Source organism: Hylobates moloch, unplaced genomic scaffold (genome assembly GCF_009828535.3).
Source record: "Hylobates moloch isolate HMO894 unplaced genomic scaffold, HMol_V3 SCAFFOLD_19, whole genome shotgun sequence".
Classification (NCBI taxonomy): Eukaryota; Metazoa; Chordata; class Mammalia; order Primates; family Hylobatidae; genus Hylobates; species Hylobates moloch.
Window position 1 is genome coordinate 16,179,030 of NW_026652294.1, and position 21,263 is coordinate 16,200,292.

General features: G+C 52.7%; 1 protein-coding gene across 3 annotated transcripts; it reads left to right on the top strand.

Annotated features, from left to right (window-relative positions):
* The first annotated feature begins 2,968 nt into the window (after positions 1-2,968).
* Positions 2,969-20,931, top strand: FOXRED2 (FAD dependent oxidoreductase domain containing 2). 3 transcript variants are annotated; one of them, XM_032139055.2, is made up of 9 exons: positions 2,969-3,029; positions 3,625-4,152; positions 5,578-5,829; positions 5,976-6,245; positions 8,915-9,081; positions 12,770-12,935; positions 14,731-14,972; positions 17,128-17,298; positions 20,672-20,931. In XM_032139055.2, the coding sequence occupies exons 2-9, from the start codon at positions 3,626-3,628 to the stop codon at positions 20,929-20,931; spliced, it is 2,055 nt and encodes a 684-aa protein (XP_031994946.1). In that variant the 5' UTR covers positions 2,969-3,029; position 3,625. The 3 variants fall into 3 exon arrangements, with proteins under 3 accessions (XP_031994946.1, XP_058287572.1, XP_058287571.1); XM_058431589.1 differs by lacking the exon at positions 5,976-6,245; XM_058431588.1 differs by lacking the exon at positions 20,672-20,931 and adding an exon at positions 18,527-19,019 and having other exon boundaries at positions 2,978-4,152.
* The last annotated feature ends 332 nt before the right edge of the window (positions 20,932-21,263 follow it).

Sequence of the window (21,263 nt, forward strand, 5' to 3'; positions counted from 1 at the left end):
GTTGCCCAGGCTGGAGTGCAGTAGCATGATCTCGGCTCACTGCAACTTCCACCTCCCAGGTTCAAGTGATCCTCCTGCCTCAGCCCCCCAGTAGCTGGGATTACAGGCATGCACCACCATGCCTGGCTAATTTTTGTATTTTTAGTAGAGACGGGGTTTCGCCATATGGGCCAGGCTGGTCTCGAACTCCTGACCTCAGGTGATCCACCCGCCTTGGCCTCCCAAAGTGCTGGGATTACAGGCGTGAGCCACCACCCCCAGCCTAGGATATGGAAACTTCTATGTAAGTGGACACTGTTCTGTTCTGGATACTTTATGGAGTAATTACCCTGCCAGGTATTAATGCTGAGCTTTCTGTAGTATCTAAGCCTCATACAGAACTGTGATGCTGGCAGGAGTAGTACCATTGTAGAGGTGAGGAAACAGGCATGGTGGCTTAAACCTCTAATCCCAACACTTTGAGAGGCTGAGGCAAAAGGATCACTTTAGCCTAGAAGTTTGAGACCAGCCTGGGCAACACAGGGAGGCCAGGATCTGTCTCTACAAAATAAACTATTAGCCAGTCATGGTGCTTCTACCTGTGGTCCCAGCTACTCAGGAGGCTGAGGTGGGAGGATTGCTTGAGCCCAGGAGTTCAAGGCTGCAGTGAGCTATGATCACACCACTGCACTCCAGCCTAAGTGACAGAAGGAGGCCCTTTATCAAAAAAGAAAAAAAAGGCCAGGTGCAGTGGCTCATGCCTGTAATCCCAGCACTTTGGGAGGCCGAGGAGGGTGGATCACTTGAGGTCAGGAGTTTGAGACCAGCCTGAGCAACATAGCAAAACCCCGTCTCTACTAAAAATACAAAACAGCCAGGCATGGTGGCACACGCCTGTTAATTCCAGCTACTTGGGAGGCTGAGGCTGGAGATGCACTTGAACCCAGGAGGCGGAGGTTGCAGTGAACTGAGATCACACCACTGCACTCCAATTTGGATGACAGAGACTCTCAAAAAAAGCTCAGCATTTCTAACGTTACAGGTGTTTTAAAAAAAAAAAACTAGCTTGAAAAAACAATTGAACCTCGGCAAGCAAAAGGTTTCTTGAACTGTGTTAGAAGCAGTGGAGAGAAAAAGTGTGCTTGGGGAGTTTTCAATGTGAATACAGTGTTAAAAAACATTAAAGTGGTGTGACCAGTGCCGGGGGTTTCCAGGTTGGACCAGTATTCACCAAATTGCCTCTTGCAAACCATGGCCCTATCCAACAGGATTAACAGCAGCAAGTGGAAGTGACTCAGGCTCATTCCCTGAAAATACTTTGCATCAGTTTCCACTGCCCTTTTTTTTTTTTTTTTTTTTTTTTTGAGACGGAGTCTTGCTCTGTCGCCCAGGCTGGAGTACAGTGGCGCAATCTCAGGCACTGCAAGCTCCGCCTCCCAGGTTCACGCCATTCCTGCCTCAGCCTCTTGAGTAGCTGTCCACTGCTTTTATCTGTTCTGCATGGGGCTACCAAGTTGACTGCTGCAGTAATCCTACATTCAGAAACTCGCAGTAGCATCCTGTTGCCTACAATCTAGGGTCAGCCTACTCGTAGGGCCCTACCAAACTTCACGAATTCTGTTTAATTTCCCACTACTGTATTCACATAAGACCAGCAATTATTTTAGGAACTTCTTTGCCAGCACCCGTTCTCATAATCTTCACATCCCGAAATTGCATGACTATCAAAACATCTCATATGCCCCATAAATATATACACATATGCCCCTAAATATTTTTTTTTTAAGTTGGCCAGGGGCCATGGTGCACGCTCGTAATCCCTAGCACTTTGGGAGGCCGAGGCAGGCAGATCACGAGGTCAGGAGATCGAGACCATCCTGGCTAACACAGTGAAACCCCGTCTCTACTAAAAATACAAAAAAATTAACCGCGCGTGGTGGCGGGCGCCTGTAGTCCCAGCTACTCGGGAGGCTGGGGCAGAAAAATGGCGTGAACCCTGGAGGCGGAGCTTGCAGTGAGCCGAGATCGCGCCACTGCACTCCAGCCTGGACGACAGAGCGAGACTCAGTCTCAAAAAAAAAAAGTAAATGACATTCTTTGGTAGGTACTTGTAGGCCTGAGAGGTCAGGGAAGTTTTTCTAAGGAGTCCCCAGCTACAATTTTTAATTAAAAGAATCTCCAGCCATGCAAAGCTGCAAACTCGCAGTTCTTTCCACTTGCCCTTCCCACAAGAACACTCAGCCCCATTTCACTGGACTTTGAAGGTTCCTACACTGACCTCGTATTTCTTCCCATGTAAATCTCATGCAGGGGCCATATGCCACCCCCGGGAAGCCAAACTTGATCATCCAGTTCACGTTATCTCCCTCCTGCCATTTATCTTGCCTCCACTGAGTTTTAATTCCAGGCTCCACTTCCTGTGATTGTAAACATATCCCTTCATCCCTATGTCTCCATTTGACCAGTCAGCTACCGAATGTCGGAAACAATGCCTTGCCCACCTCTCCTGTTTGGCGGAAGATCAGGACAGTTGTGTATGTTACTTGGTAAGCAGTACATTGAGTCACTGTAGCAAACGCTTGTTAATTGGCTTATCTGTCCTGGCTCCATCACGCTGGTTTCCAGTCCCACAAAACTGGGTAGGCCAACTAGGTTTAGTGTTTGGCTATATTCATGGAATATGAGAGCTAGGATTAGCTCCAAAAATCACGTGCTCCCCTCCCTCCGTGTAGCGTGGCACATTTTAAAACGAAGGACCCAGTTCCCCATCCCGGATCTCCAGACCTTCCACCCTCGCCGGTGCGCGCCAGCCCCAGGCCCCTCTGCCGGCCCCTCTGCCAGCCCCCAGAGCAGCGTACGCAGCACGTGCGTACCTCTCCTGCGCGGGGCCGGGAGCCGGCAGCCTGCCAGCTGGTCCCGGCGTGCCGCGCGCCGCGCACGTGACCCCGACCCCTGCCATTGGTCCGGTAACGAGGGGCGGGGCCTCCGCGGAGCGAGCGAGCCAAGCGTGGCCTCATTAGACCACGGGCTGCAGTCGGAGCGGCTGGGAGGTTCGTGCGCTTCTCGGGGGTCGGTCCGAGGCGGGGAGGCCGGAGCTGCGGGCGTGGGGACCTGGCAGCTCCTGAAGCGCACGCGGGCGGGCGGCAGGTGTGCGGGGCATCCCTGTCACGTGACTGAACAGCCTGGGACGCGCGGACCCTGGCAGGGGGCGGGGCGCACGCAGGCCACACCCCCTTCAGGCTTCTGCCCGGGCGCTGGAGAGGGGCCAAGGCGAACTGCGCCTCTGGAAGGTCCAACCTGGAGGGTGGTTCAAAGGGATGTTGGGCACCCTCAAATTAGGGGAAAATTGGGGAGCACCCTCTCCTTCCCCAGGGTAGAGGTTACTACAATCATAAGCGGGGAGCCGGTGCCCCTGAGGAAGGAGACCCTGAAGGAGATAAGATGGAGGGGCTCGGGATTCCGGGGAGCCCCAGGTCCCAGCTTGAAACGGTGGAGTCCGGGCACATGAGCTCTGAGGACGGCTTCTGGGCCTGGCCGTGACCCAGATTGCAGTGAGAGTTCCCGCAGGCCCCGCCTCATTCTGGGCCTCGTGTCTTCCCGCCGCCCGGCTGGGTGCGAGGCCTTACTCCTCTGATCTGCTTGCAGGATGGGCCTCTCCGCTGCCGCCCCGTTGTGGGGTCCCCCGGGGCTGCTCCTGGCCATCGCCCTGCACCCAGCGCTGTCGGTGCCCCTGCACCGGGACTACTGCGTGCTGGGCGCTGGGCCCGCGGGCCTGCAGATGGCCTACTTCCTGCAGCGCGCCGGACGCGACTACGCAGTGTTCGAGCGGGCCCCGCGGCCCGGCAGCTTCTTCACACGCTACCCGCGGCACCGCAAGCTCATCAGCATCAACAAGCGGTACACGGGCAAGGCTAACGCCGAGTTCAACCTCCGCCACGACTGGAACTCTCTGCTCAGCCACGACCCCCGGCTGCTCTTCAGACACTACTCGCGTGCCTACTTCCCTGACGCCCGCGACATGGTGCGCTACCTGGGAGACTTCGCGGACACACTGGGGCTCCGTGTCCAGTACAACACCACCATCGCCCACGTCACTCTGGACAAGGACCGACAGGCCTGGAATGGCCACTACTTCATCCTAACCGAGCAGAAGGGCCAGGTGCATCAGTGCAGGTAAGGCCTGTGCCAGAGCTCACCTGCGGAAGCTGCGACCTTCCCCACGCGAACCACACACCTTGGTTGGCCAGTAAGTGTGGGAGGAATGGACTAAAAAGGGTATTTCGCTTTTTTTTTTTTTTTTTTTAAAGACAGAGTCTCACTCTGTCGCCCAGGGTGGAGTGCAATGGCACGAGCTCGGCTCACTGCAACCTCTGCCTCCCTAGTTCAAGCGATTCTCCTGCCTCAGCCTCCCCAATAGCTGGGATTACAGGCACGCACCACCACGCCCGGCTAATTTTTTTATATTTTTAATGGAGATGAGGTTTCACGACGTTGGCCAGGCTGGTCTGGAACTCCTGACCTCAGGAGATCCACCCGCCTCAGCCTCCCCAAATGCTGGGATTACAGGTATAAGCCACCGCACCTGGCCTTCCATTCTATTTTTGAAACCGCCCTGTGATCAAAGCATTCTTCTGCAAGCCGGCAGGATCCAAGTCCCCAGCTGCCCTCCCCTGGACGGTGATCCTCACCGATGGAAGGAGCAGGACTTTGGAATCAAGCCTATCTGTGTTTAGACTCTGGCTCTGCTGCCTTTAGGAGCTTTCAAGCCATGGGCCTGCAGGGCCTGTGCCTCCTCACCTGTAACAGGCCACGTACCACCTCCAGGTTGCTTGGAGGAGTCAGAAAGATGGTGCACAGATACACTTAGTACAGGGCCGGGTACAGAATTACTGCTCAGTAGATAGATGTATCTATCAGAGGACTTAGAAAGGGGAAAGTAGAATGTCCGGCTTCATTTCATCACCAACGGTCATACCCGGTCTGACTGCTGTGTGCAAAATTAGGTGAATTCTCCATTTCTCATAGTGTCATCTTCTCCTCTCTCACAGGGCAAAATTAACCTCCAGTATAGTGCTAGGGAAAATACTGTGAGCTCAGGGAGAGGCAAGGGCAGAGCCTCTCAAGTGCACTGGGATGAGGGCGTAAGCAGATGAATGAATGAAAAATGAATGAATGAATGTCCTATTTTCTTTTAGGGGCCAGCGGTTGGAGCAAGGCAGGTGGGTGGGTGGGTCCAGGGAGTGGTTTTCACTTAGTGGTCTTATAGCTAAGAGACTAAGCCAGCCAGGCACGGTGGCTCACGCCTGTAATCCTAGCACTTTGGGAGGCTGAGGCGGGCGGATCACGAGGTCAAGAGATTGAGACCACGGAGAAACTCTGTCTCTACTAAAAATACAAAAAAAAAATTAGCCGGGCGCGGTGGCGGGCACCTGTAGTCCCAGCTACTCGGGAGGCTGAGGCAGGAGAATGGCATGAACACGGGAGGCGAAGCTTGCAGTGAGCCGAGATCGCGTCACTGCACTCCAGCCTGGGCAACAGAGCGAGACTCCGTCTCAGGAAAAAGAAACTAAGCCATCTTTCCTCTGTCCCCACCTGCAGCGTCCTCCTTGTAGCCACTGGTTTATCAGTCCCCAACCAGGTTGACTTCCCTGGCTCGGAATACGCGGAGGGTTATGAGTCCGTGTCCGTGAATCCTGAGGACTTTATAGGCCAGAATGTGCTGATCCTGGGCCGTGGGAACTCAGCCTTTGAGACGGCAGAGAACATCTTGGGTGTCACAAACTTTATCCACATGCTCAGCCGCTCCCGGGTCCGTCTGTCCTGGGCCACCCACTACGTTGGAGACCTCAGGTAGGCCACATCCCCACATGTGTGTTCTGTGCTGGGAGCCCAGAGTGTGGAAAGAGCCTCCCCAACCTTCCCCTGCCCTTCCTGACCCCAGCTGCACTGCCCAGCTTTCTTCTGAGTCTCTCTCCCTACATTCTCTGTGGGCTCAGAGCCATCAACAATGGCCTGCTGGATACCTACCAGCTGAAGTCCCTGGACGGGCTGCTGGAGTCTGACCTGACGGATCTGGCCATCCTGAAGGACAGCAAAGGCAAGTTCCATGTCACCCTGAAATTCTTCCTGGAAGAAGCCAGCACCAACCAGAGTGCCGACTCCATCACCCTCCCCCAGGACGACAATGACAACTTTGCCATGCGCGTGCCCTATGACCGGGTCATCCGCTGCCTGGGCTGGAACTTTGACTTCTCCATTTTCAATAAGTGAGTTCCATGTGGGAGGAGGTGGGCTCTCCTAGCAAACCCTCCTGACCCCTCCCTAGCGGAACAGAGTGGCTGTTCAGTAGGCTGGTGACAGAGCTCTCAGGACAGCAGCCTAAGAATGGATGTGAGTGCTGCCTGATTTCCCTCCAGGACATGAGCTCTCTGACCATTGAGGGTCCCAGGTGGCCCCAAGGCCCTTGGTCCTGGAGCAGCACCAGCAGATCTTCATCAGCATTGGGAGCCTCCACCTGTGAGATGGAAAGGCCGGCTCAGAGAGAATACAGAGGGGAATTTGCTGGAAGGCAATGTAGCGTAGTGGCTGAGAGCACAGGTGCCGGAATTGTCCTGAGATTCTCTGCTTGCAAATCTGTGACCTCGGCGAAAGTTATTTAACCACGCTGTGGCCCAGTATCCTCCTGTCTAAAATGGGATTCAAAGTTTCTTTCTCATATGGTTATTGCAAGGATTAACAGAATATGCTTGGAGGCTGGGTGCGGTGGCTCACACCTGTAATCCCAGCTCTTGGGGAGGCTGAGACAGGCGGATCACTTGAGGTTAGGAGTTCGAGACGAGCCTGGCCAACATGGTGAAACCCCGTCTCTACTAAAAATACAAAAATTTAACCAAGTGTGGTGGTGGGTGCCTGTAATCCCAGCTACTCAGGAGGCTGAGGTGGGAGAATTGCTGGAACCTGGGAAGCGGAAGTTGCAGTGAGCCAAGGTCACGCCACTGCACTCCAGCCTGGGCAACAGAGCAAGACTCTTATCTCAAAAAAAAAAAAGAAGAAGAAGAAGAAAGAAGAATGTGTGCAGAGGCCAGGCGCGGTGGCTCATGGTCTCATGAGCACTTTGGGAGGCCAAGGTGGGCATATTACTTCAGCTCAGGAGTTCAAGAGTAGCCTGGGCAACATGGTGAAACCCCATCTCTACAAAAAATACAAAAATTAGCCAGGTGTGTTGGCACATGCCTGTGGTCCCAGCTACTTAGGAGGCTGAGGACTGCTTGAGCACAGGAGGTCGAGGCTGTGGTGAGCTAAGATCATGCCTCTGCATTCCAGCCTGGGCACAGAGACCCTGTCTCAAAAAAAAAAAAAAAAGATGGCTGGTCACAGTGGCTCATGCCTGTAATCCCAGCACTTTGGGAGGCTGAGGTGGGTGGATCATGAAGTTAGGAGTTCAAGACCAGCCTGACCAACGTAGTGAAACCCCGTCTTTACCAAAAATACAAAAAATTAGCCGGGCATGGTGGCACGTGCCTGTAATCCCAGCTACTCGGGAGGCTGAGGCAGGAGAATCGTCTGAACCTGGGAGGTGGAGGTTGCAGTGAGCTGAGATCACGTCATTGTGGACTCCAGCTGAGGCAACAGTGCGAGATCTCCGTCTCAAAAACAAAAAAAGAGAAAGAAGGAGAGAGAGGGGAGAGAGAAAGAAAGGAAAGAAAGTTCTGGGAACTAGGTGCAGTGATGAGTACCTAGCTACTCGGGAGGCTGAGGCGGGAGGATCACTGGAGCCCAGGAGGTCAAGGCTGCCGTGTGCTTGCCGTGTGCTATGATCATGCCTGTGAAGAGCTGCTGCACTCCAACCTGGGCAACATAATGAGACCCTATCTCTTAAAATAAAGAAAGTACTTGGCATATATCATGTGCCCAATAAAATATTAGTTGCTAAAGTTATTTATCATTGTATTTTGAAGGGCTGTTTTATGAAGCCTAGACTTTAAACATTGCTGCCGACTACCTCGGGAGGTTTGGTATCAAAGCAGCATCCAGTCTTTCACTTGCCTTCTGACCAGGGTGCAGAAAGACAAAGGAGAAGCTGGTGTGCCTGTCCAGACCCTCCTTTCCACAGGCCTCCCAAAGTGCTAGGATTACAGGCGTGAGCCACTGTGCCTGGCCTGACTTCATTTTTTTTTTTTTTTTTTTTTTGAGACAGAGTCTCACTCTGTTGCCCAGGCTGGAGTGCAATGGCATAATCTTGGCTCACTGCAACCTCTGCCTCCCAGGTTCAAGCAATTCTCCTGCCTCAGCCTCCCGAGTAGCTGGGATTACAGCCATTGCACCACCACCCCCAGCTAACTCTTTTTGTATTTTTTTCATAGAGACAGTGTTTCACCATGTTGGCCAGGCTGGTCTTGAACTCCTGACCTTGTGATCCACCCTCCTCGGCCTCCCAAAGTCCTGGGATTACAGGCGTGAGCCACTTCACCTGGCCAACTTCATCTCTTAAATGGAGATGATAATACCCACCTCCTAGGGTCATGGTGAGGTTTAAATGAGACGAGAAATGTAAGGCACTCAGTGCCAGTAATAAGTGCCTCCTGGCTGGGTGCAGTGGCTCATGCCTGTAATCCCAGCACTTTGGGAGGCCAAGGCAGACAGATCACCTAAGGTCAGGACATCGAGACCAGCCTGGCTAACGTGGTGAAACCTTGTCTCTACTAAAAATACAAAAATTAGCTGGGCATGGTGGCAGGAGCCTATAATCCCAGCTACTTGGGAGGCTCAGGCAGGATAATAGTTTGAACCCAGGAGGCAGAGGTTGCAGTGAGCCGAGATCGCGCCATTGTACTCCAGCCTGGGCGACGAGCGAAACTCCATCTCAAAACTAACTAAATAAATAAGTGCCTCCTACATAGCAGCTATTTTCACGAACAGCCGTTTCCACTGACAGGTCCCTCAGACTTAACTCGGGAAATGCATTCGGCAAGAAGTACCCGCTGATTCGAGCTAGCTACGAATCCAAAGGAAGCCGGGGTCTGTTTATCCTGGGTACCGCCAGCCACTCGGTGGACTACCGGAAATCTGCTGGGGGCTTCATCCACGGATTCCGATACACAGGTGAGCCCAGCTGAGAAGGCAGAACTGTCCCCAGACAGAACCACTCTCAGCATCCCAGGGCTTATAAATCTACTCCTATGTCCAGAAGCATTAGGGGATTGCTTGTCAGTAGCTCATTGTCATAAATTGTCTTGGGGAAGTGACAACAGGTTTTTGTGGTCTGAAGACATGTCTAGGAAAGTATCAGATAAAGTGTAAAAGTCCACGCCTGTAGTCCTAGCTACTTGTGAGGCTGAGGCAGGAGGATCCCCTGAGTCCACCAAGTCAAGGTTGCAGTGAGCTATGATGATGCCACTGCACTCCAGCCTGGGCGACAGAGCGAGACTTGGTCGCAAAAATAAAATAAAATCAAGTGTAGGCCAGGTGCAGTGGCTCACGCCTGTAATCCTAGCACTTTGGGAGGCCGAGGCAGGTGGATTGCTTCAGGCCAGGAGTTCAAGACCAGCCTGGGCAACATGGCGAAACCCTGTCTCTACTAAAAACACAAAAATTAGCCAGGTGTGGTGATGCATGCCTGTAGTCCCAGCTACTCGGGAGGCTGGGGCATGAGAATTGCTGGAACCCGGGAGGTGGAGGTTGCAGTGAGCCAAGATCACACCACTGCACACCAGCCTGGGCAACGGAGTGAGACCCTGTCTCAAAAAGAATTAAAATCAAGCGTAAAAGTAGATACATCTGAAAGTGGTATGTTATGTGCATAAGCCCCAGACAGGTTAAGTATCATGTGTTGGCAGGAACGCTGAGCTTGAAGAATGTGAAACCTGGGTTCCTCCCCAGCTGGGTGGTCTTAGAGATGAAGCTTCCAAGGCCCTGATGGACATCGTAACGTCACAGATGGAAATGAAGTGAACTCTCCACCATCATGGGTCCATTGTGAGAGCTAAATAAGGCAATACTTGGCCACCAAGCACCTATGATGCTCCAGGCCCATATAGACTCTTTGGGTACTGACACATTTCAATAAAAATTGCAACTGGGGCCAGACACAGTGGCTTACCCTGTAATCCCAGCACTTTGGGAAGCCAAGGCAGACAGATCACCTAAGGTTGGGCATTCGAGACCAGCCTGACCAACATGGAGAAACTCTGTCTGTACTAAAAATACAAAATTAGCCAGGTGTGGTAGCACATGCCTGTATCCCAGCTACTCGGGAGGCTGAGGCAGGAGAATCGCTTGAGCCCAGGAGGTGGAGGTTGCGGTGAGCTGAGAGCGCACCATTGCACTCCAGCCTGGGCAACAAGAGCGAAACTCCGTCTCAAGAAAAAAAAAAAAAAATGCAATTGGATTATATCACTTCTTTTTCAAAACTCTTAGTACCAAGGGTATAAATTTTCTGCTAACTTGAGAATGTTTACAAAGAAAATACTAAAATATCTTGTAAAAACATAATTCTATTAATTGCACTAAAATAATCCCCAACCAAAAATTGATACTTGTGATTTTAGGAGTAAATGGGAAATAAAAAGGAAGTGAGAGAGATGAATTCATGCATGTTGGGTGACTTCAGTGGGCTGAGCACTAACACACGACCCTGGCAGGGCTGCCAACACCCTGAAAGGTGGGTGTGAAATCTCCATTTTCCTCAAGAGTGTAAAACTCTAAGCCTCAGAGTTTTGGTGATTTTCTCGCCGTTATGGGAATTAAACTCCAAGGCCCAGGAGCTTTCCTGAAAGACACTTTCTACAAAGGTCTTCTCTTCTTTCATAGAAAGCAAACCGGCGCCCTCTCTGTGGAGAGGAGTCTAAAATGTTAGATGTGGCCAGGCGCGGTGGGTCACGCCTGTCATCCCAGCACTTTGGTAGACTGAGGTGGGCGGATCACCTGAGGGCAGGAGTTCGAGACCAGCCTGGCCAGTATGGTGAAATCCCATCTCTACTTAAAATACAAAATTAACCGGGCATGGTGGCGGGAGCCTATAATCCCAACTACTCGGGAGGCTGAGGCAGGAGAATCACTTGAACCTTGGAGGTGGAGGTTGCAGTGAGCCAAGCCCATGCCATTGCACTCCAGCCTGGGCAAAAAGAATGAAACTCCATCTCAAAAATGAATAAATAAATAAAAATTAGATGTTCCCTTTCCTGTGGTTAACCTTCTGAGAAGGACAGGGTGTTGGTTGAAATTCACTCAGTGAGGCATACAATACTCAGGTGAGTCTATTTGAAAGAATAGAGTCATAATCTTACAGCTGAGCTTTAAAAAATTAGTAGCATTATAATTTTTTGAGACAGTGTCTCATCCTGTTTCCCATGCTGGAGTACAATGGCGCCGTCTCGGCTCACTGCAGCCTCGACTTCCCAGACTCAAGCCTTCCTCCCACCTCAGCCTTCTGAGTGGCTGGGACTTCAGGCATGCACCATCACACCGAGCTAATTTTGTTGTTTTTATTTTTGTGTGATAGGGACAAGGTTTCGCCATGTTGCCCAGGCTGGTCTCAAACTCCCAAGCTCAAGCGGTCCACCTACCTCAGCCTCCCAAAGTGTTGGGATTACAGGCATGAGCCACCACGCCTAGCCTGAGCATCAAAAATGTGAAAATATAGGGAACTACGGGGAGTAATCTTTATATTGTGCCACTCAAAGACATTCAATATTTATATTTCTTTTTTCTTTTTAAAGACAGTAAGGCAGGCTGGGCATCATGGCTCATGCCTATAATCCTAGCATTTTGGGAGGCCGAGGCCAGCAGATCAGTTTAGGTCAGAAGTTCGAGATCAGCCTGACCAACATGGTGAAACCCCATCTCTACTAGAAATACAAAAATTAGCCATGCTTGTAATCCCTACTACTTGGGAGGCTGAGACAGGAGAATCACTTCAATCCAGGAAGCGGAGGTTGCAGTGAGCCAAGATCGTGCCACTGCGCTCCAGCCTGGGCATCAGAGTGAGAGACTCTGTCTCAAAAATAATAATAAAAATGAAGACGGTAAGGTGGACTTTATTCCAGGTTAGAGGACTACAATAAGTGTAGGGACCACTGCAGAGGGGTCTTAAAGTACAGGCAAACGATTGGACTCAATTCTGGGAGTCAGTTCCTCCTGGAACCCAGGAGGCAGAGGTCGCAGTGAGCTGAGATTGCACCACTGCACTTCAGCCTGGGCAACAGACCGAGACCCTGTCTCAAAAATAAAAATAAAAAATATTTAAAAAAAGAACTTAGAGACAGATGGATTTAGGCTGTGAAAGAGAGGGCGAAATCAAAGATTTCCATAGGCACGTCTCTGATGGAAACAGAGCTGTGAAGGGGGGAAGGTTTCTGGGGAAGGCTCCGTGTCGGACTTGACGTTCCTTATGTGAGGTGGGGCCTGTGGGACTCCCACATGCAGATGGCCTGAAGCAGGGGCAGACGGACTCTGGCCTGGAGACCAACTCCAGCTGTGCTCACTCCTTTGCCTGTTGTCTTGGCCGCTTTTACACTAGGGGCAGAATTGAGCAGCATCACTGAGTCATGTATGACCCACAAAGCAGAGAATATGGATTGTCTGGCCCTTTCCAGAAAATACCTGCTGGCCCTGCTCTAAAGGCAGCTGCCATCTCCTCCCCTCATGTGTTCACCACCTACACGTTTGCTCTGGGCCATGGAGACCAGTGCGTATGGCGTTCTCAGGGGTTGATGAGGCCTGGGCATCCCTCCCGGTGACCAGAGATAAAATGGTAAGTGCAGCGTCCCTTTCCTCCCTCTGGCTGTTCCAGTGCGTGTTGTTCACCGGCTCCTGGAGCACCGCCACCACAGCGTCACCTGGCCCGCCACCGAGCTCCCCATCACACAGCTGACCAGCTCCATTGTGCGGCGCGTGAATGAGGCTTCTGGGCTCTACCAGATGTTTGGTGTGCTGGCCGATGTCATCCTGTTGAAGGAGTGAGTAGCCCGTCCCCACCCTACTCCCCTCGGCCCAGCTTCCCCCACATGCCACATAGCGTTTCTCTTCCTATTCCAGGTGTGAGGTGCCCAGTTCTTTCCTAAAATGAAGACTGCTGGGGGGAACATGTCTGTTCTGGGGAAAAACAATGACATCAACTATACAGACAGTCCTATGAGTGGCCATGGGCACATTAGTGAGCCTCTCTGAGCCCTTCTTCCTCATCTGCAAAATGGGGATAATTGTGCCTACCTTGCAGCAATAAAGGAAGGAGTAAAGGTCACTTGTGGAAAGTGTTTGGCATCACGTGGATGAGCAGTAGTCAGAGGCAGCCACGTGGATCTCAGAGCTCCCTCAGGCCAGGGCCTCTCCGGCCAGCATCGTCAGAGTCAATTTAGTGATAAGCAGCAGATCCCAGAGGATGGACAGTTCCTGAGAAGGAAACGGTGCAGAGCACAGAGGGGTGAGGGGCGGGGGGAGACAGGTGGCAGGGAGAAGCAGGGGAGCAACCTTCAGTCAGAGGGAACAGCCCGATCCAAAGGCAGGGCGTGCTATAGCACATCAAGTTCAGGGACATGCAGGTAGTGCAGCCGCTGTCTGCACAAAACCCTTGCATCACCCTCCGTGCCCCTGCCCCTGTCTTTTTTTTTCTTGAGACAGTCTCGCTCTGTCACCCAGGCTGGAGGGCAGTGGTGCGATCTCAGCTCACTGCAACATCTGCCTCCTGGGTTCAAGCACTTCTCCTGCCTCAGCCTCCCAAGTAGCTGGGATTACAGGCACCCGCCACCATGCCTGGCTAGTTTTTATTTTGACTCAGAGTCTCGCTGTGTCTTGCCCAGGCTGGAGTACAGTGGTGCGATCTTGGCTCACTGCAGCCTCTGCCTCCCGGGTTCAAGCAATTCTCACGTCTCAGTCTCCCGAGTAGCTGGGATTACAGGCCCACGCCACCACACCTGGCTAATTTTGTGTTTTTAGTAGAGACTGGGTTTCACCACGTTGGCTAGGCTGGTCTCAAACTCCTGACCTCAGGTGATCCACCCGCCTTGGTCTCCCAAAGTGCTGAGATTACAGACGTGAGTCAGCATACCTGGCACCCCTGTCTCAACACCCCACATGCAAACCATGGGCAAGTCTTGTCACCTCTCCCTTCAGATGATGTCTGGAGCCCAACCAGCTCTCACCTGCTCTACCACCACCATCTCCGTCCCAATCACCAGGCTCTGTCACCTGCACCCATACAACAGCCGCCCCACTTGGCCTGGGGTCTGTTCTCATCACAGTAACCAGAGTGGTCCTTAGAAACCTGAGGCACGCTGATCCCAGCTCTGCTCAGTCCTCCCCAGCAACCAGCAGTGTCACTTCTCAGGCCAGACGACCCCTCACGTCTCGTCATGGGAGGCGCAGCCCTCCTTGACCTGACCTCTCGGGCCTCCGACCCCCTCTCCTGCCCTCTGCCCCCTGTTCACTCCCCTCAGCCATGTCGGCCTCTTCTGTTCCTTGAACACAAAGTGCTCACATACTCCTCAGGGCTTTTTCCTGACTGTTCTGTCTGTCTGGGACACTCTTTCCCCAGATATCCCATTCAGGTTACGTGGAATTTTCTGGACTCTACCCCACACGTGCGTGAGAGCTGAGCTGAAACAGTAATGTTAAGTGAGGGGTGACTGCTTGACTGACCCTCCTTAGAGGAGGAGATACACACACACACACGCACACACACATGCTCACCCCCGGGCCGCACCCCTCACCTCTGCCACAGCACTGAGGGCCTCCCCCACATTGCTGTTCTCCCAGGAATTCCACGGCCTTTGAGTACCTGGAGGAGTTCCCCATACAGATGCTGGCCCAGCTGGAGACACTCACAGGGAGGAAGGCAAAGCACGGGCTCTTTGTCATCAACATGGAATATGGCAGAAATTTCTCTGGCCCCGACAAGGACGTCTTCTTCGATGACCGGTCTGTGGGGCACACAGAAGACGCCTGGCAGTCTAACTTTCTCCATCCCGTCATCTACTACTACAGATACCTCCCCACCGGTGAGCAGGTCTCTGCCTTCCCCCAGCCTGTGGGATCCTCAGACCTCACCATCTGCAAGGTTGTCACCCACCCTGAAACCTTCACACACATGCTCAGCTGACAGGTGGGATGGCTGCGGGGCTCTGCCTAGAGACCACTTGGGCAGAAGGTCCGAGAACGATGAACGATGCTTCCAGATTCTGACACATACCGTGACTGGCACAGGCCATGCGGGGAGTGTCGTGCTCTCCGCCAGGCACTGTGTAGTAAGAGGGACACAGTCCCGCTGCAGGTCTCCAGAGGAGGCTGACTATGGTGGGGCGGGAGGGGTCTGAAGAGTAGAGGGAACCAGAGCTGGTTAACACGGTACAGAGAAACTGGGCAAAATCCCCAGGCCTGTCATTTTGTCACTGTGTGACCTTGGACCATTACTTAACCTCTCTGAGCCTCAACCTCCCCTCTGTAAAATGGGGATTACAACAGTACCTTTCTTGTAGGGTTCCATGAGGTTAAACCTGACAGCGTACACAGGATGCCAGCCCAGTGCAGGCACAGAGTAGCTACCGATAAATGAACAACCTCGGGAACGCACCCCTTGCTTCAGAGCTTGAAGGGCAGTCAGGTGGAAGAGAGTGGTTTAAATGGGTTGTTCCCAAAGGCAGAAGTCGTGTCAGCAGGTAGCAGTGACGGGTGCAGGTCTGTGGTCAGTATAAGGAGGCACTAAGAGGCTGGGCACGGTGGCTCACGACTGTAATCCCAGCACTTTGAGAGACCAAGGCAAGCGGATTATAAGGTCAGGAGTTCAAGACCAGCCTGGCCAAAATGGTGAAACCCCATCTCTAAAAAAACATGAAAAAAATGCAAAAATTAGCTGGGCATGGTGGCACATGCCTGTAATCCCAGCTATTCAGGAGGCTGAGGCAGGAGAATTGCTTGAACCGGGATCCAGGAGGCAGAGGTTGCAGTGAGCCGAGATTGCGCCACTGCACTCCAGCCTGGGCTACAGAGCAAGACTCTGTCTCCAAAAAAAAAAGGCCGGGCGCGGTCGCTCACACCTGTAATCCCAGCAGTTTGGGAGGCCGAGGCAGGCGGATCACGAGGTCAGGAGGTCAAGACCATCCTGGCCAACATAGTGAAACCCCCGTCTCTAATAAAAATACAAAAACTAGCCGGGCATGGTGGCACGCGCCTGTAGTCCCGGCTACTAGGGAGGCTGAGGCAGGAGAATCACTTGAATCCAGGAGGCAGAGGCTGCAGTGGGCCAAGATTGTGCCACTGCACTCTAGCCTGGGCGACAGAGCGAGACTCTGTCTCAAAAAAAAAAGAAAAAGGAGGCACTAAGAGTTAAAGCTGTTCAGTGGGGGAATTGGTCACCTCCAAATTCAGGTTTCCCAGAATAGCGATGGCCAAGTCATGACTCGATGGCCATCTGAGTGGGACACCACAGAAGGGAGCCCACACCAGGGGCAAGCTGAACTAGATGAGTGCTGAGACCCCTCACCTCTATCTAAGTCTTCTCATAGAAAGGCCAGTTTGAAAGCAGGCACAGCCAGGTGCAGTGGCTCACGCCTGTAATCCCAGCACTTTGGGAGGCTGAGGCGGGTGGGTCACCTGAGGTCAGGAGTTTGAGACCAGCCTGGCCAACATGGTAGAGACTAGAAACCCCGTCTCTACTAAAAATGTAAAATATGAGCTGGGTGTGGTGGCGGGCACCTGTAATCCCAGCTACTCTGGAGGCAGAGGCACAGGAATCGCTTGAACCCAGGAGGTAGAGGTTGTGGTGAGCCTAAATTGTGCCACCGCACGACAGTCTGGGCAATAGAGCGAGACTCTGTCTCAAACAAATAATAATAAAAAATAAAAAGAAAGCAGCCACAGTAGATCTCAGTCCATGTGAGTCTTAGAGAAACGCCAGCCTCAAGTTATTAGTTTCAGCACCGCTTTCTGAAACCACAAGGGAAAAGCGTAGTTCCTCTTCCTCATGGCAGCCTTTCAAATATCTGCAGGTGGCTCTTGAACAGGCTGACCACAGCCCAGCATGGGAGGCTGTCAGGAAAGCCGAGCACGAGCGAATGAGGGAAGTGTTTGGGCTGTGTGGGATCCGTGCTGTGTCGGCCTGAGGAGGGGAAGCCCAGCCCCGCAGCTCTGACACGGCCCTCTCTCTCCTCTCCACAGAACAGGAGGTGAGGTTCCGCCCTGCACACTGGCCCCTGCCTCGGCCCACGGCCATCCATCACATCGTGGAAGACTTCTTAACAGACTGGACCGCCCCAATCGGGCACATCCTACCTCTGAGGCGCTTCCTGGAGAACTGTTTGGACACCGATTTGCGAAGCTTCTATGCAGGTAACTTAAGCTCCCAGAAAGACAAAGGGTCTGAGCTCCAGGTTGAAGAAAGGTCGCAGAGACCCAAGCCCCGTGGAGTTTCAGGACCCATATCTGGAAATCCAAACCCCAGACTACTGTTCCCGACAATGCCGTGGGCTAAATTACAACACACCTAAAAATAGTGGATAATATGTCGTCGTCTTTTTTTTTTTTTTTTGAGATGGAGTCTCACTCTGTTGCCCAGGCTGGAGTGTAGTGGCGCAATCTCAGCTCACTACAATCTCCGCCTCCCGGGTTCAAGCAATTCTCCTGCCTCAGCCTCCCAAGAAGCTGGGACTACAGGCGCATGCCACCATGCCCAACTAATTTTTGTATTTTTTAGTAGAGACTGGGTTTCACCATATTGGCCAGGCTGGTCTCGAACTCCTGACCTCGTGATCCACCTGCCTCAGCCTCCCGAAGTGTTGGGATTACAAGTGTGAGCCACCGCACCCAGCTGATAATATGTCTTTTCAAAAGGATTAGCAGGGCCAGGCGCCTTGGGAAGGTGCCAGGGCCAGGTGTGGGTGGGAAGACAGAGCTGGAGCAGGATGGGATGCCTGTTTAGAGACACTCAAATAAAGCTTGGATCTCAGTAGGGAAGCTGGGAGTCAAAACCCTCCAAAGGAGGAGATAGATGACATGCATGGTTTTGGCCCTAGATAAGAGTGGGAGAGAAAAATCTCTGAAAATATTCAACCAGTAGGCCCCACTTGTGTAAATTTGGGGCCAAACTTCATGAGATCATTGAGCTGTAGAAATCACGGAAGCAAATGCACACCTTCTCAAAAAATACACTTTTAGGCCAGGTGCAGTGGCTCACACCTGTAATCTCAGCACTTTGGGAGGCCGAGGTGGGTGGATCACCTGAGGTCAGGAGTTCAAGACCAGCCCTGGCCAACATGGTGAAACCCCATTTCTACTAAAAGTACAAAAATTAACTGGGGGTGGTGGTGGGTGCCTGTAATCCCAGCTACCTACTCAGGAGGCTGAGGCAGGAGAATCGCTTGAACTCGGAAGGCAGATGTTGGCAGTGAGCCGAGATCATGCCACTGGACTCCAGCCTGGGCAACAGAGCGAGACTCCGTCTCAAAAATAACAACAACAAAATGCCAAGGTGTGTGAGGGAGTGAATTCCCACCCTGAGTTGTGAGTCCCACCGATGCATCATCCCAGGCCCTTTAGCCTCCTGTCTCCCACTTTCTAGATACTGTTCGACTGTACAGGCCACTGTGTGCTGCTGCCTTGGACTGGAGAGAATCCCCCCAGCAGATGGCCCGCTGGCATAGTGGCAGCCGTCCCTCCGTTCCTGTAGCTGATGTGCAGCTGCTAGTGCTGGCCCCAGATTCTGCTGGGCATCTGAGTCCCCTGCAGAGGGGATGATGTCGTCAGAAGGTGGTGCCTGCCAAACGGCGACCTTGTTGCCCTCCCAGTCTTCCCGCTGTCCTCTCGCGCATCTGCTCTCTTACCCACTTGGAGAGGATTGCCATGGCCTGGCCTCCCAGGGGCCTCCATGCTAAGAGTCAGAAATAAACAGGAAGTCATATTTCTGGAGCACCTTTCAGCCTGGTCACCCATGGAAGCCTCATGACATCCTTTTGCTGTGCCCATTTTTCACTTGAGATAGAGGGGCTCAGGGAGGCAAGAAGGCTCGCTCAGAGTTACAGAAGGACTCCAGCCCATTCCTGACACTCCGTCTGCCTTTGTCTCTTAACTCCCTCAGAAGGCTGAGCCCATATCTGTGTCAGCTCTTCTGTTTGTTTAAAGTCTTACAAGTACTTGGCTAAACGACTTTTTCTCACTGTATTAGTCTGTTCTCACATTGCTATAAAGAAATACCTGAGACTGTGTAATTTATAAAGAAACAGGTTTAATTGGCTCACAGTTCTGCAGGCTGTATAGGATGCATGGCAGCATCTATGGATGCTGGATCACGCCTATAATCCCAGCACTTTGGGAGGCCGAGACAGGCAGATCACTGGAGATCAGGAGTTCGAGACCAGCCAGGCCAACATGGTGAAACCCTGTCTCTACTTAAAAAACACAAAAATTAGCAGGGCGTGGTGGCGGGCGCCTGTAGTCTCAGCTACTGGGAAGGCTGAGGCAGGAGAGTCGCTTGAACCCAGAAGGCAGAGGTTGCAGTGAGCCAGGATCGTGCCACTGCACTCCAGCCTGCCTGGGCAACAGAGGGAGACTCTGCCTCAAGAAAAAAAAAGAAAAAGAAACCGCTCCCATGATGCAGTCACCTCCTAGCAGCCCCACCTCTAGCATTAGAGATTGCATTTCAACATGAGATTTGGGCGGGGACACAGACCCAAACTATGTCACCCACCTTCCCTGCCTTCATTCTCAGTCCCACAAGGAACTCCCAGCCCTAGTGGTTGTTCCTTTCAGTAGCTGCTGTCTTCACATGGCTTCTTTTGGTTGTTTCTTCATATTTCTTTTTCTTTCTTTTTTTTTTTTGAGACAGAGTCTCTGTCACCCAAGCTGGAGTGTAGTGGCACAATCGTGGCTCACTGTAACCTCTGCCTCCTGGATTCAAGTGATTCTCCTGCCTCAGCATCCCGAGTAGCTGGGATTACAGGTGTTCGTCACCATGCCTGGCTAATTTTTGTATTTTTACGAGAGACGGGGTTTCTTTCTCATTATGTCGTCCAGGCTGGTCTCGAAGTCCTAACCTCAGGCGATCCACCTGCCTCGGCCTCCCAAAGTTCTGGGATTAAGGCATGAGCCACCGCGCCCAGCAGTTTCTTCATATTTCTACATGATAAGTATCCACAGCTATCTTATGATTGACCAAATTTGATTCATGCACCAGCTTTTTGTTGTGGGACAGGTGAGGATATACCCATTTATCTTTCTGTACCCCACACTGTTTAGATCAAAACTTTGCACATGGTATTTGCAACTCAAATGTTGTTGAGGGAATGCATCTTTGCAGGCATATCTGAGCTCACAGTGGGACTGACCACTGAGTTCCCAGCTGCGCCAGGCCGAGGGTCAGCTCATGAGGGTCAGAGCCCCCACCCCAGTGTGGCTGCCTGCAGAGCCCCGTGCTCAGCCTGATATCAGGGAGCTGAGGCATTGCTGTGGTTTGCTTTCATTTTGGAGCCTTGTTCTTCCAGAGTGTCCAGGCAGCCCCCTGCCCTGGCGCCTCATGGAGGGTCATGATTGATGACCTACTCAGGTTGGACGTGATGCCCAGGAAGGTCAGCTCCCAGTTTCAAGGGATGGAAGATACCAGGCGAGGCCTGCAGTGAAGCCCCCACACCTGGCATTGGCAGCTCCCCTTTCTGCACCCCTCCCCACATGTCCCAGCCTGGCTCATTGTCCTCGTTTTGCTTTTGTGTAGAGTCCTGCTTCCTGTTCGCCCTCACGCGCCAGAAGCTGCCACCCTTTTGCCAGCAGGGGTACCTGAGGATGCAGGGACTCGTGAGTACCGAGAGCCTTCAGCAGCACAGAGTGGAGAGCAGGCTCCTGCAGGACTACGCCCCCACAGGCAGGCGCCTGGAGGACAGCAGCCAGCAGCCTGGCGACCAAGAGCCACTAGGCTCCCCCCTGGCTCCAGGGCCTCTCACTCGGTCCCTCGATAGCAACAAAGAGGAGCTCTGACTGGCCCTTCCTAGGCTGTGGGCACAGTGGCCAGGCCTCCCCACCTAGGCCCATGGTCAGTCCCTCTTTCCCCGCAACCTCACACTCCCGCCAATGCGTGATTGCCAAAGACCACTCAGATCATGGCAGTGACTACAGCAAAGCCACCAGACGGCACGTGAGGGGTGAAAGTCGGGGATACGGTGGTCTCCTCCGTCCTGTCGGGGGGCAGAAGAAGGGCATCCTCTGCCAGGTGGGAGCTGCCTTCCCCAGCCCAGCTTGTCTGCAGTGGAGCTGTCGCTGAGCCCCAGGCCAGCCTAGTTCTGCCCCCTCTCAAGTGCTCCTCTTCCTTC